Source organism: Rattus norvegicus, chromosome 16 (assembly GCF_021556685.1).
Source record: "Rattus norvegicus strain SHRSP/BbbUtx chromosome 16, alternate assembly SHRSP_T2T, whole genome shotgun sequence".
NCBI classification, from domain to species: Eukaryota; Metazoa; Chordata; class Mammalia; order Rodentia; family Muridae; genus Rattus; species Rattus norvegicus.
The window spans coordinates 52,175,837-52,191,659 of NC_141549.1; the positions used below are offsets into that span (position 1 = coordinate 52,175,837).

General features: G+C 48.0%; 2 protein-coding genes across 6 annotated transcripts in view; one reads left to right on the forward strand and one right to left on the reverse strand.

Annotated features, from left to right (window-relative positions):
- Erich1 (glutamate-rich 1) overlaps positions 1–15,823 on the forward strand; it is a gene marked incomplete at its 5' end in the record, with an annotated part of 52,793,804 nt that overhangs the window by 21,305,277 nt on the left and 31,472,704 nt on the right.
- Positions 1–15,823, reverse strand: part of Dctd (dCMP deaminase) — a 31,619-nt gene that overhangs the window by 3,899 nt on the left and 11,897 nt on the right. For 4 of the 6 annotated variants that reach the window (XM_087587858.1, XM_087587857.1, NM_001013882.2 and 1 more), the window contains 1 exon segment: positions 281–397. The exons of the other annotated variants lie outside the window; for them this stretch is intronic. In XM_087587858.1, the coding sequence (XP_087443984.1) occupies positions 281–397 (117 nt within the window). 6 annotated transcript variants of the gene reach the window in all.

Consider the following 15,823-nt stretch of genomic DNA (forward strand, 5'->3'; position numbering starts at 1 on the left):
GCAATGCCTGTGTTGGTTTTTTTTTTTTTTTTTGGCAGCTTGCAGTTTAAGAAGTTGCAAACTAAATTAAAAACATGCTAAGAATCACAGAGGATGCAATTAGTCCTAGAGTACCTGGCACCCCTCAAAAGCTAAACACAGGAAATAGCTTGCAAAGTTGATAGCACAATTAATTTAGATCTAAACAATAACAATGGAAGATCGAAACGCACCTGCGCGGGGCTGCTGACAAGCAAGCTCCCCATGAAAATGGGACAAATGGGAAAGGCCTGGCTCCTACCTGCCTGAATGATGAGCTTCGCACATTCATTACATGGGAACAAGGCCACATACATACTGCAGCCCTTCACGTCGGCCGAATTCTTGTTCATGATGGCGTTCAGCTCGGCGTGGCACACTGCGGAAAAGAGAAGGGCCGGGGCTCATGAAAGGTTTCCCAGGTATTTCTGTTACCACCTTGGAAAGAGCACAGAGCAGACTTCATAAAAAGAAAACGACCAGAAACAGGAACCACCAAATAAGGACTGCGTCTGTCTGGGTGGTGACTGCAGGGACAGGAAGCCGTCCCCACAGCCGGCCTTGGGTTGCCAGCACTTAGAACAGCCAGGAGGGGCTGAGGTCAAGTACCTTCGCCCACCCTGAGCAGAGCGGAGCAATACCTCACTGCTCCACAAGACCCCGGGGTATTAAATTGCCCACATAAAATGGCTCATTTGTGTGTTGATCTGCACACCAGGGATATTCGGCATGGCTGTTACGAGGGTGCTGGGCACGAGAACAAGAAGTGAAGCTGAGAGATTCTATCTTGAGGGACCTGCTTCCCCTTGTCATGCTCAGCCCACAAGAAAAAGAAAAAAGTCCGTGGATAACAAATTACTTCTTTATTTTAAAACACATGCATTTGAGATCTCTTAAACACAAACCCATCCGGAGGATCTGTAGGCATCCTGGCCAGCATTCAAGGTCAAAGGGAGAGCCCTCCTTTCTCTCCCACACCTAGCAAAGCAGACGTGGTTCCCAGTCCCTTTAGCTAGCTGCTACTACTCCCTAGCCACAGGGGTGAAATAAAGAGAACTGAAGGCCTCACAGCCTGCCCAAGGCTTCCCACACTGCCTTCCTGTATCACTACTGAAGGTTTGGGTGTGCTGTCTGCAACTCTCCTGCACACTCCCGGACGTTTATCCCAGGGGCTTCCACTGTTCCTTAATGCAGAGTGGTGGTCCAGACTTCCGGGATCTCTAAGAGAATCTGTAGTGGGTTTGGCCTAAGGTTGCCTGTATTCTAATGTTAATTTGGGTCCCCAAAACTGCCTGTAGCCTCTTTGAGCAGCTTCTGGGAACCTACCAGAGTCGGTTCTGATTAGTAAATAAGTAAATCAAGATGCCAACAGCCAATGGCTGGGAAGGACAGACAGAGGTGGGTTTTGGAATTTCCCAGGCTTGGGACCAGGAGGAGGGGAGGGGGGGTGGAGGGGGAGGGGGGAGGGGGACCAAGGAAGAGGAGGAGGGGGAGGAGGGGGAGGAGGGCCTCCATGTTCCAGGCCAGGCCTGGAGAGACATCATGCCTGAGAAGAGTAGAGAACAGGAAGGCACGGCCGCCATATGAAGGAGCTGAGTGAGTGTGGCCCACGAGGGCTGCCCAACTGGGTCCAGGGCAGCCAAGATAAAAAGTTTAGTAATTAATAACTCGGGATTATCAGCAGGAGTTGGATAAACCTCATGGAGGTTAGGACGTGGCCCAACTATTGCACTGTTTAAGCCATATCAAAATATAAAGGCTGTGTGTGTGTGTGTGTGTGTGTGTGTGTGTGTGTGTGTGTGTGTGTGTATGTGCACGCATTCTGGAATACAAACCATCAAGGCAGGTAGCAAAACCACTACTGGAATTTATATATATTTAATTCTACAGATGGCGCCCACGTGTCTCACTTTTAAAGATTAATTGGACGAATAGAATATAGAATACACATGCCTAAAAAAAAACTTAAAAAAAAAAAAGAGCTGGGGATTTGGCTCAGTGGTAGAGCGCTTGCCTAGCAAGTGCAAGGCCCTGGGTTCAGTCCCCAGCTCCAAAAAAAAAAAAAAGAATACACATGCCTTCCCTTTAGGAATAAGGGGCAGGGAGAATGGGTTTCCCACGAGCCACATGGTTCCTCCCCATGTCTTGCAGGTTCGGAACTAGGCTAGAAGTTGGTGCTAATTTAACACACGTGATTCTGGGGTCCGTGGCTTAAGGCTAGGACACACCCAGGCGACCCAGGGAGTGTCTTTCACTCGGGAACACAAACCATTGAGGCGGGTAGTGAATCCACCAGGGGATTTATTAAATACTTAATTCAACAAGAACCCTAGAATGGCTCAAGTGTGCAAACAAACTGGAAAGCCCCGCTTTATGGGATTCCCTGAGATCCCCAACATATACTAGTCAACTGAGTCTCTGAGCACGGTCCAAACCATATATAACTCCCAGAAAACAAATACGGGTCCCTTCAAAAATGTCCTCTACGCTCCATCTCCAGCCACCAGCTTCCACATTCGACGCTGATGGTCTGCAGGTACCAAGCACACACATTCTAACCACTACTTGCTCATACAGTCAAGCACATTTACGGAGAATCTGTTCAGGGTTGGAAAGATGAAGGACCAGCTTCCCAGTGTCCCATGGGGTAGCAATGACCCGTGCTACGGTTGCCAGGCAGCGTTTTGTCAGGAAGATACTAGCAAGAGCTCTCTCAGGAAGTGTCGGCTACATCCTCAAAGTAGGAATCCATACCACGTATTAAGTGTCCTCAGCCGTGAGTGAGAAGAGGCACTCTCTGGCAATCCAAGGAGCTAAAGAAACAATCTGTGATTCCTTAAATCACAAACCATCATCAGAGAGCAACTGCAGGCCAGACGGGCTTGAGTTCTGTCCCCCAAGTCTCGCTGCCAGATAAAAAGCCATGGGAAGGGCAAGGAGCAAGCTCAGAAAAGGTTGGAGTGGCTGCATGGCCTCTAAGAGGTATCCACTGCCTCCCCCCCCCCCCCCCCCCCCCCCCCCCCCCCGTGACCAAGATGACAGGATGCTAGCGTTAACACTGTTCAGTGTTAAAAACAATTCCATCTAATTGTTTCCTTTATGCCTCCCTTGGGGGCAGAGCCTAACCGTCTAAGTTCTCTGGAGCTTCCCCCAGAGGCTAATGCCGTGCCAGGAACATAATGGTGCTAAGTATTTATTGAATAAATAAAGGAGAAAATGCAGATCCTGGTTACTGATGGTGACGTTGGGAAATTGCAAAAGTTCTCCTCTTCCATTCAGATATCAAAAAAGCTCTTCACCCAGATGTCAGAAATGGGACGTGTTCTGCGATGGGGCCGGAGTTAACATTGGGAACTGCGGAGACTCCAATCTGTCACTACACCGCATTATGGTGTCCTGTATCTGTAAAAATTGTCCCCAGGACTCTAACTACCTTTGTCTAGTTTGGAACGAAGTTGATCATTAGAGGTTGAGGCTAGTCAGTGAAAGCCACCCTAAGAAGAATCATCTTGGGTAACCTCTGATATGGCAGGAAATGGTGGAAAATTCTAAATAGACATCCTCCATCCTTTCAAGTCGCAGGATGAACAGTGCAATCCTGTGGATGGAGAGAGTGCTGGGTAACAGGAGCAGCTGTCAGACAGGCCAGTTCACAACCCAGGAGCCTATGCACTCAACAGTGCCGTGACACAGAAGAGACCACACGATCTGAAGAGGGGCCCAGAAGAGCTGACTCCAGGCCAGGTGCTCCTGCCTAGCTAGTCCTGCACCCCTTAAACTTCAGAAACCATAACACACTGTTCCCCAGAAGCCCCTCCCTACTGAGGCTTATCTAAATAAGAGGAGCCTCCTGGCCATAATAAGGAGGTTCAAAGACTCCGCAGCCTTGGGGAATGTAAACCCCTCATCCTGGACCTCTCCATCTCAGTCCCACCTTGAAGCTCCCACACTCCCTCTGGTCAGGGTCTCAAATCTGCCCTGTGTCTTTCCAGCCTAAGGCCTGACTCTAAGGAGGGTGAAAGGGGCGGGGGGGTTCTCCACAGCCTCTGTATCACTGACACTCCTTCAAGCTTCTTACATCTATGGAGAACTTGGGGCCTCAGGCCTGAAGCCCAACACTGTCAGTGATGGTTTGAATGAAAATGGCCCCCAGAAGCTCATAGAGATTGCATTATTAAGAGATGTGGCTTTGTGGGAGGAAGTGTGTCACCAAGGGTGAGCTTTGAGGTTTCAGAAGCTCAAGTCAAGCCCAATGTGTCTCAGTCTCTTCCTGCTGCCTGATGACCTGGACGGAGAATTCTCAGCGACCTCTGTAGCACCATGTCTGCCCGTGTGCCTCCAATGCTTCCCACCGTGGGAATGGACTAAACCTCTGACCTATAAGCCAGCCTCAACCACATGTTTTCTTTTGTAAGAATTGCCAGGGTCATGGTGTCTCTTCACAGCAGTGAAACCCTAATAAGTAAGGCACTGTCCTGAAGGTGGGACAACTGACCAGCTTGATAATGGTGCATCCAATCTGCTTAGTGTGCACCAGAGTGGAATGCTTGGGGCTTACTTCTTAGCTATCTACACACATCACGAGCAGGTAACCCCCAAAGCTGCTTCAAGCCATAAAGCTTACTTAGAACCACATGCCTGACCTTTGAAGTCTTCCCTAGAGCAGACAGAATGGAGGAGGGACAGTGCTGGAGGCTCATTAGAAGGCCTATGAGCTCTCGATGAAGTGAGCATTCTGTTTGCACGATTAATACCAGCTCTGGGAAAGTCTATCTCAAACTTAGTAAGATAAACACAGGCTGGGAGACAGTTCAGTAGATGGACTGAGGGTGTGAGTTCAGATACGCAGACCCACATAAAAGTGGGACACAGTAGTGCCTTCCTGTCATCTCAGGGAAACTGGCAGAGGAAACAAGTGGATTTCTAGAAGCCCTGGCCAGCTAGACTGAAAGCAAATTCTAAAGCATCGAGTAAACCACCTTTCGGCTTTCCTAACACTCTGACTGCCCAAGCACGAGGCTGCAGCCCTCGCTCTCTCTTGGTGCTGAGTGTGGCTTCCCTCTAACTCCACTTCCTTCTCCCTTAAACACGCACATGATCCTCATGCATGCAGCAGAGGTCAGACACTCTGCACGTTAACTTTCTTCTCAAGAAGAAATCATTTCAATAACTGCTACTCTAATTTTAAAAATAGCTGTCTCATTGTAATGCAGATATAACCTCTAGTTTTCTTCTATCCAATTTTTTGGGGGGTTAGGGCATATTAATTATACAGAATAATAGGTTTCACTGTGCCCTTTTCATACATGCATAGAACATTCCTCAGTCATATCCGCTCCCTCTATTACCCTCCCTGGCCCTTCCCTTCTTCCTTTCCCCTCTCCCTCCTCCCCTCTGCCTGATCTGAGTCCTAGTCTTACCCGCTCTCAACCCGTGTGTGTGCGTGCGTGCATGCGTGTGTGTGTGTGTGTGTGTGTGTGTGTGTGTGTGTGTCTGTCTGTCTGTCTGTCTGTCTGTCTGCCTGCCTGTCTCTGTGGTATTCTGGGTTTTCAAACATTGTTTTGCTATATAGTCCCAGCTGGACCGGCGCTCACCACACAACCTGAGCTGGTCTTTTTTTTTTTTCTTTAGCCAGAGCCCTGGGATTGATTACAAGCATGGACTACAACTCACAAGTCACAAAGTCAGTTAAATGAATTATAACCAGGACTTGCTTGCTTGGATATCTGGATACCTGGTACAAGGATACCTAGAATCTGAAACAAAACCCACAGCATGTCTATGTTTCAAAACCAACCATGACTGGCTCTATCTGACAGCTTCCCATGAGATTTTTAGACCCATGTAAGAACAAGACAAAGAGCTGAAGATGCACAACGCTTAAGAACTATTCGTAAGGCGGACATATTGTCAAAAGAAAAATGAATTTTTCCACTATTAACGAAACATTCATGTCAACAGCCAAGCAAAAACCCAAACATCCCCAAATAACGCAGATGTCCGATAAGCGCCAAGAGCGACGCAAACCCTTTAATGATGCCCAACATCATGTGAAAGGAATAACTGCTTAAAATAGCAGATTAATGTGTGTGAAGTACCTGGTCAGCACAGTGCCTGTTTCAGGTGATTATAAAACGACTCATACACTCTGGTCTTGTCTTTCTTTATTACTGACTGTCAGAATTCAGAACCGCATTAACTGTAAAGATTGTATAATTAGAAAACTGTATTTTTCAAACTCTCTCTCACTGGGGCTTGATTAATCCTCACTGTCTCGTGTAGGCGGGTCTCAGGAAGTTTGACAAATTAACAGGATGTACTCCATCCGTGTTAGATTTAAGAGATTCCACACCTTATAGATCTGACTTCCATCTCATTTGATGTAAGACTCATACAATATCTATTTTAGACACTGGTAACATTACAGTTACTTGATGAGAAAGAGAAAACAGAAAAACCCATATTTTGAGCGATGCTAAACAAAAATTCTAAGAGTTGCACGTATAACCCAGCAGCTGGTGTCACCCCCACCACCCCAACCTCTCCACCCCACTCCCTGGTGATCTTAGCTAGTCCCCAGTTGAGCCATAAGGAGAAACACTGGAGTCCCATAAAATCTGGAAAAAAACCCAGCCTGTTTCTAATCCAGGAACGTCTTCTCCTTTCTCAGAGTTGACCTTGCAATTAATAACTACATGAAATGGGGTACCCCAATTTAAGGCTGATTTTGAAAGGAAAATTATACAGATTTAAGGTTTAAAAAAATGAAGTTAAAAGAGTAAGTTTCAAAATTCACAGACTCAGGGCTAAACACTGTGAAGTCCAGGCAGCCCCGCCCTGCTGCTAGGACTAACAGACCACAAAGATAAAGAAAAGGAATGCAGGAACCAGCCCGAGTTATCAGGACTGACTCAAACCATCTGGCAGAAAGGCACCTCCCCCAGCTTACTCAGAGTCACACCTTAACCAGATGTCCTTCAAACCCTGATGCACCCCTAGCTTCTAAAATCCTGTACGCTCCAGTCAATATGTACTCTCCTGCTGTGCTGTAATCTCACTGCGATGTTTAAATGAGCCAATCACTTATAGCCACGCCAGAAATTAGCCAATTGTGTGTAACCGCACCAAACCCCCTAGCCTTCCCTATATAAACCCGACTTTTGAGCTTCGGGGTCGACACCTCTGTCTCCTGCGCAGGATACGTGTTGACCCGGAGATCCCCGTAATAGATCTCCGTAATAAACCTCGCCTTTGCTTATTACATCCAAAATGGTCTCTCTGTGTCTGGGGTCTGCGATTTCCCAAGACTTTAGAGAGGGTCTCTCTTTGAGGTTCTTTCATTGGGGGCTCGTCCGGGATCGGTGTTTCCTGGGGCACACCATCCTGAGACTCGAGCTAGGTTCTTTCAATTTATACTAACCAGCTGTCCCTCCTGCTCTGATAACAGCGCTTTTCGTGATTATTCTCCAAACCAGAGCCTAAGTGAGTTTGCTTCTGGGGTAGCATAGCCAGGTGTCAGAGTCACTAAGTCTGGGCACATCAACGGGAGCACAGTCGACTCCACTTCTCCCAGCAATGTCCAGATGCCTGACGGGAACCACCAGCAAGAGGAGAGGCACGCACCTCTGAGAGACACATGTGAGGAGCTGCTTCGGGTGTCTAGAATGAAAATGGAGTTTCAACTACCCATTTCTTAATTATTGAAAGATACCCTGACAAGGCCTCATATGTCACTGCCAGCCTTTCAAGTCCTTGTCCTCCAAGTCGATAATTAACAACAGCCTCACCTCGGAACCCACCACTACCCAAGACACCGCCCTACCCCAGAGGCCCACTTTTTATAGCCTCAAATTATAAACCAACATTTCTAGAACATTCTCTCAAACAATGCCACTAGAGTGCTCTGACATCAACAGGAATGTTAATCACTGCAGGGCTGTCTCCTCAAAGAAGAGATGGATGCCTGTGTCCACCCAAAAGCCTGGGAGTGGTTGTTATTCATGACCTAGTGACCTTTGCTATCTGCCCAGCGAGACTTCACCCAAATCCCCAGAATGCTTACCCCAGACTTCCCGTCTCTAGACCTTTGTTTTTTTTTTAGCTTTGCTCCTGTTTCTCAGTCAACAGGGGAGATGTCACATGCACGTGACAGCCTTCAGATCTCTGCGGTCTCAGAGACTACACTAGATTCTAGGTGTTTAACTAGAGAACCTGCCTTCCAAGTCACATCTATTTTGCAAATGAGTTTGGGTACAGTCACACTCTAATCCTCCTTGGCAGTGGGGACAGCACTACACCAGAGACTTTTCTCACAAACGGTACTGACTTCAATAAGCTTGCAATGAACCTCCTGGTGTCAGATTCCAGAAGTTTCTGACCCAGCACCAGCTAAGTCCTGCTGATCTAAATTCATTTTTACCTCGATGGGATCCCTTTCTTGCCTTGCAGGGACCCTCCACACACCTGTACCTGGCCTTCTCCTATAGCAAGGTTTTATAACTGTAAAGAAGCAGGCTGCTTAATCAGTAGGGTTTTCCAAAGGTCTGAAGAATACGAGAGAGAAATAAATAGGGAGCTAAGAGTCAATTCCACCCAGCAGGCCTTGCTGCGGGGCTCACCTCACACTCCTCTTCCCTTTGCAGCCGCTGTCCCAACCCTTTTCCTTTCTGCCTTAGTCCCTTCAGTCAGGGCTTGTGAGACATAATCCCTGGGTACTGGGCTATAGCAGTTGAGAAACTTTTTGGTTTTTCCCGTTAGCCTCCTCATGCTGGGATTAAAGGCGTGGCCCACCACACCTGGCTCAGAAAGGAAACATTAAAACTCTCAGCTTCCCCCTGTAACTCTGGCTTGCAAAAGCTGTCTAATCCAATCAGGTCTGAACCGGATGCCACGACTTCGGGAATAAGTGAGACCTGTCCCCAAGAGCTCGGAACCCACCAGAGAGTGGAGCAAACACTAGAAGTCCTTCAGGAAAAGGACTACATATGTGTGGTGTCGAGAAAATGTAGAACACGGGGTTACATGCACTGTGCACAGGCAGATGGGAAACTGGATCTGTAAGTTATGTTGTTTCTGCATATCTGGATTATAAATGCCTTTTTGAACTGAGACTACTCAACCCTGGGGTTTGACTACAGGAAGGTGAAGCCCCTAGCCTCTCAGAATAATAACATTCTGCCTTTCTCTGTGCAGTTAGCTGAGGAGTGTGGAGGGAAAAGACTTGCAATGAAAAGAATCAAGCGAATGAAGGCTGTGTTAGCACTAGTTAGGACTTTCCAGATAAAGGTGGTTTCAACCCTAGGAGGTCCCATGATTAGGACTCCTAGGAGGTGGCCATCAGGGGCTTCCTGAGTATAGCACTTTTGCCCAGCCAACCAATGGACTATGTGTGCACCCTAATGCCCAGCCTCCCATTTAACCAGTGACCTTTCTCCTCAGGCGATCAGGAATTCAATCTCACTGCCTTCTGGCATCATGGACACACAATTCTGCTTGAGACGCAGCAGCGTACATAGCTTGTACATAAAAACGAAAACATGCAAGGAAGACAACTCAAAAGAGCCAAGCCTCAGGCCTGAAAAATCAAGGTCCCTGCTAGATATGACAACGGAAGGGGTCCGGGTTCAGAAGAGAAGGCATAAGCTACTCAAAAGCAGCCAAGGCGCCCAGGCTCTGAGCACGCACTTCTCTAACATCCATGAACAACTGGCCCAAGCCCATAGGCTGGAGCCACTCTCGGGACACCACACCCCAGGTCTCAAAGCTGCTGCCGGCTCTGCCTCTCCTCCTTACGGTGCTCACTTCGCTCGTCCATCACCCACCACCTCATCAGTTCAGGACTCTGATGGACTTCAGTATGAGCTTCAGTCTCCTGACCAGGGAGATGGAGAAAAATACCCTCCTCTGTCCTGAGACTCTGCCTGTAAGGGCACAGAGCACAAGATCTACCTGGTAACTAAGATTAACGCCGTGTGTGTGTGTGTGTGTGTGTGTGTGTGTGTGTGTGTGTGTGTGTACGTACAGGAGTAACTGGGTGGCCCTGTGTGGTACACTTCAGACGAACCACAGGAATCCACATTCCTTTTTCCCTCTCCACTGCTCTGTTCCCGCTCCATTCTCTGCCCCCTTCTCCTGCCTCTCAACAGAGCTGCTGGTAACAACTCAGGGCACCCAGGGGAGCCACTTAGCCCCAATGGTAGTGCTTAGGGCTAAAGACATTTCTGACTGTGGTGTTTCCATTATTGATAATAAAGCCCCCAGAACTCTAATTACATTGCTTCCCTATGTGCTAAGGGCACACAATCAGGTCAGAAGGCGGAGGCTGTAGAAATGGCTGCATTTCATCCGCGGCTAAGCCAGGCCAGCTTCCTTCCTACTGTTCACAAGAAATACCCGTGCAATGCCTAGAAGGTACTGAAAAGGTACCAGGAGGGACGGAGTGCCGTCACCGTCACCCTCTGACAGGCTGTCACGTAAATACAGACAACAAAAGCTTCCAAACTTCCCTCTTGGGTTCCTAGCTTTTAAAGGGGAAGCTGAGGGTGCACTGAGCACTGGACCGAGAGTCAGGATCCAAGCTTTGGGGCTCATTAACTCCAGCTCCATAAGGCCCGCTCCAGGCAACGTGCTGATCCTGCCTCAGTGTGGGGGAAGAGTGGGATGAAACTGACCCAACTCGGGAGTCTGTTAATGCAGGCAGCTGCTGACACAGCCCTACATTCCCAGGGCAGTCCTTCAGCAGATCCTCCCAGGTCAAAGCACCCTCCGCCCACCCCTCCAGATGGCTCCTGCCCCAGCTGGAATTCCCACCCCAGGGCAGCTGCAGAAACTTCTGTGGCCACTGTCACCTGGCCCCTTTCTGCCTTAGATGCTCCCTTCTTCCTCTCGCTAAACAGTTAACTTGGGAAGCCATCCCCGCCCCTGTCCTGAAACGCTTCACCTCTTTCCCCTTTTCTTGGTTTCTCTCGATCCACTGAATGATTTTAATCAAAAAATGCATGACTTAAAAAAAAAAAAAGAAGCTAAAAATAAAATCTCCTACACCTCACCAACTGCCCAGCCCTGTCTCAGCCCCACACTGTCCTACTGCTGTGCTCAGGACCACTTATGTCAGAACACCCCTCTTCCTCGCCTTCTGCCCTTCCTTCGACCTGCTCCAATCTGGCTCTGAAGCCTACCACTGATCAAAGCGCTGTTGGCAACCTTGATAAACCCAAACCCACATACACTTAATCTACAGAGTTCCGGGCAGACCTGGACATGGTGGGAGACGCCCGCTTTCTCTTAACAGAGCTCTGCCATGCTCCCTGAAGTCACACTCTGGTGCAGGCTGATCCTCACATGTACCCTACCTCCGAGTGCTGGAGTGCTCATGGGGCAGTATCTGTACAGACACCCTCTTCTCACCACACCCATGGAGATGTGCAAAAGTCCAATCCTAGGCGAGGGCATCACCACGCCATCCCCAGTGTGCACACAGCGTTGCTGGGGGCTCCCACAGCCCAGCTTTTCCTCATCTCCCCGAGACCGTGCTCCTCCTCCTGTGGGCTCCACTCCAGTAGGCTACAGCTTGGAACTGGGAGGAGTGAGTCTCCCTCTCCAGCTCCTCATCGATCCATCTGCTTGGCGCTGGTGCCATCTCCAAAGTGGCCATATTGTGCAGTCACCTGCACCTCCTGCCCCAGCACCTGGCACCTCCAAGCTGCCCCCTCCTTCAACTGCCTCCCAGCTGGGCTCTGTGGTCACTCTTGTCCCCAAAGCCCTACTCCACACACGTAAAATCCGGTTCAGCCTCTCTGGGCTGCTCTAACAAACAGCTAAATTCTAAACAACAGGATACATATGACAGATCTGTACTCTGGGAGATCCAGATTTAGTATCTGGAGAGGGTCCCCGGAATACGTGCGTAAACAAGCACACAGGGAAAAGTACTCTGCAGGAAGCCAATGACGGATAAAATACTTCTAAAAGGGAATCAACATGCCCTGAGAGGGACCACCTCGTCGTTAGCCAACAAACCCAAGCTGGCTGAAGATTAGATGACTCCGTTTGTATTTACTGAGAAGAGATAACTTACCCACAGAGGGAGAACCGGCAGAGTTCTGCTTCCCTCTGCTCACCTAAACTCAGAATTAATGGCGTTCCAACAACGCGTTTTAATTGCGGAATTTAAAAATTCATACTCAGTTATCGTACTCAATATTTTAAATTTACTGTGGCATCTATCACTGGAAAGAGGCGCAGAGATGAAATGAAACGTGCACCTCTGTTAAGTAGCTGGCACCGGCCCTTCAGACGGCAGGGTGGCGGTGGGCTAGCCTCTGCTCTCTCACCAACAGTCAGCATTCACTGTTGTCGGTGACGTCTGCCAATGCCCAGCAGGCATCTGTTCCAACGAGGCATCGATGCTGGATTCACAAAAGGTCTTCAAGGACCAACCTCTCTTCACAGAATTTTAAGCAGGTCTCCAACAGACAAATGCATCCTCTCACTTTTATACAAATGTTTTCCTCTCTCCGCTGTCTCCCAATCCTTCTCTTACTTTGTGCCTCTTAATCTTCACAGTTGGGGGGTAGCCCTACTCTTTAGCGCCTCCCTCCTACTCATGAACTCTGTCTCTAACGGGTTTATATTTACCTCAGAACTATGGAGCTGGAGATGGGGCAGAGAGAACTTACCTACAATGCACACATGAGGCCCTGGGTTCCAGCATTGCAGTAACAGAATCAGAACTACAGCGTTAGGAGAAGGAGGGAAAGAGGGAAGGAGGGAGGAAAGGAGGCAGGCTGCTGCCATCCACTAATCCATCCTTAGGTCATTTGATGGCTCCCGTCACTCCCAAACACCCTGTCATAGCTTGCAGTCTTGCTTGAGAAAGCCTTCAGAACGCAGTAAACACAGCAGTGCTAATCACATACAATCAGTTAGGTTACCCCGTCCATATTTTTCCCTTGAAGTTACAGAACTGGTAGGGTCTTCAGCAATGTTTCCTAAAGAGACTGGGAGGTCAGGAAGGTGAGGTGTCTCAGCAGATAAAAGCACCCGCCACACAAACCTGTCAGCCTGAGTTCAACCCCAGAATCCATATAAACAGCGCCAATAAAATTCGAAATCCCAGAAGCAGGCATGCAGACCTCTCAATCCCAGCATTCCATGCCAAGTGCTTTCCTAGAGGCGGAGAAGGGAACCACTCCCCAATTTGTTCTCTGATCTCTGAAAGAGCACTGCTCCACAAAAACAATCAGTGCACAGAGAGGCAGCACACCCGTGTTAAGCAGACAGGCAGACAGACAGATAGGCAGACAGACAGACAGTAAGAAGTACATGCCAAGTGGTGTTTCTAAACACCCCACAATCACTGAGAAGAAACAAAGCAGAAGAGGTCGTCCCCAAGGCCCCCACTGGCTGGCCCAGGGCCTTTTCAGGAGAATGTGCTCCTGGCTGTTTTCAGTGCACTGGGTTTACTGAGCAGATATTACAGACATGCACAACCCCATCCGTCCGGTAAGAGAACAGGGCAATATAAACACCAAACCCTCTGAGAACCAGGCATCCCTCCCTATTCTGAGAATCTGTGCTGTACGCTGACTGGTTTTATGTCTACTTGATATAAGATGAGGCTGTAGGCACGCCTGTAAGGCATTTTCTTAATTACTGATTGATGGGGGAGGGCCCAGCCCAGTGTGGGTGGTGCCATCCCTGGGCTGGTGGTCCTGGGTTCTATAAAAGAGCAGGCTGAGCAAGCTATAAGCCCAACACATCAGAAATATCTATTTATGGGCTGGAGAGATGGCTCAGTGGTTAAGAGCACTGACTGCTCTTCCAGAGGTCCTGAGTTCAATTCCCAGCAACCACATGGTGGCTCACAACCACCTGTAATGGGATCTGATGCCTCTTCTGGTGCATCTGAAGACAGCTACAGTGTACTCATAGATAATAAATACATTTAAAAAATATCTATTTATGATGGAACTGGAAAAAAAGTACACTGAATGAGGTAATCCAGAACCAGGACACAAATGCCACATGTCCTTTTTAATATGGGGAATACTTGGAGAAGCTGGGACACTATAAAGGGGTTACTGAGGGAGGGGTGTCAAGGAGAGGATAGAACACAGGTGGTATGAAGGGGAAAAGAGAATAGGGGAGGGGAGAGGAAGGGAGGGCAGAGGAGACAGTGGGGGAAGGGTTAACACCAAAATATGTTTGAAAAGCCATATGAAAACCTACTATAAGAGAGAGAGAGAGAGAGAGAGAGAGAGAGAGAGAGAGACACTGATTGAGATTGATTTGAATTGAACTGTTACCCTATTCAGGAGAGGGGAAGGAACAATTCTTCCTCCAGACACTGTAGATTATTTTAAAAAAAAGCCCAGGGCAGTTTAGGACATTTCCTTCATTCCACCAGTCTCCTACACCCTGGAAATAACACAGGCTCTTGCTCTTGGTTACCCACCAGAACTTGGTGGTAATGAAACTGCTGAAGCCACCACACTCTGTCACAGGACATGGAGAAACCAAGTAGGAACTTCCTTTGGTTAGTTTTTATAATCCCGGAAGGTGCTTTTGAGGCCACTGGAGATGGGGGTTGTCAGGTCATCAACAGCCTCCCAGCTATAAACCCCCTGGGCTGTAACAACAGCTAACCTGGCAAGTTATACCCACCAGTTTAACAGCTGCATGAATGTTAAGCAGTTAACCAACTCTCTTGAAAATATTAACTTTTCTGCCAACCTCTGATTTGGAGGTAGGGTACAAAGCTCCACCTTAACACTCTTCTGATCAGGAGCTTGAGGACCACTACTATTTCCTGCTTCTCTGAGGTGAGTGGGCTTCAGGATCTCTGTGATTTGTGGACCTAAGGGAGTGGTCATGGCAAAGTTTAATCACCACAGACAAGCACTTTAGCTTCTTCTACATCTGCCCTTTAAGGACAGGGATTACTTTGTTACTGTCCGTCTTTTCTAGAGATTCACAATGAAATGATCACTGACACTTGGAATAAAATTAACAGACTTGATTTGATTGAAATGATACATATCAATAAAACTTTTCCTGAAGACAGCTTACACACAATTAAACTGGGTAACACAGGTGACTAGCAAAAAACTCCAATATACCTGATTTCCCACACCAAAATGATCATAAAAATAATCAACCTGATTTCCTTCCTTTGCAAGGGCTCAAAGGGTTTCCATTGGCTATATTAGTTATCTGCACAAGTCTCCAATTAGGCCTGGTGTCAGGCTGCAACTCCAGATCGGCCAGGCAGGGAGCTACACATGAAAATTAAATTCTGCATGGAGAGAAACAGCAAATCATCAAATTCACAGGTCTGCCTAACCAAACCAGAGGGCATTCAGCTTCCATTGCCGTCGTAAGAACAAATTCGATCTTAATTACTAAGACGCTTTTACAAGTGGCAAGGAAGTCGAAGCTTAAGAAGGATCAGTCTCCTAACTTCTTGATAAATTAGTTTCTCAAGACTAACCTTTTGGATGCCAAAGAAATACATCACAAGCATGGCAGTCAGGAAAATGTCAGTGTTCAAGGGGGTAAGGCAAACGACTCGTTGTCACTAAAATGACATCTCTGCACACTTAACAATATGCTAAGTAAGAAAAGAATGAGGATTAAATTTAAATACAGAATTTAAAGATGCTTTGCAACACGCTGGCAAAAGTGGTGGAAATTGCCACGTGGCTCTGTCACCTTAATTAATTCCTGGTTTTTCAATGTGTCCTTGGCACCGCCCGTTTCCCCTGTGCACATCTTTGTGGGTGTGCATGCATAAGCTAGGTTGGTG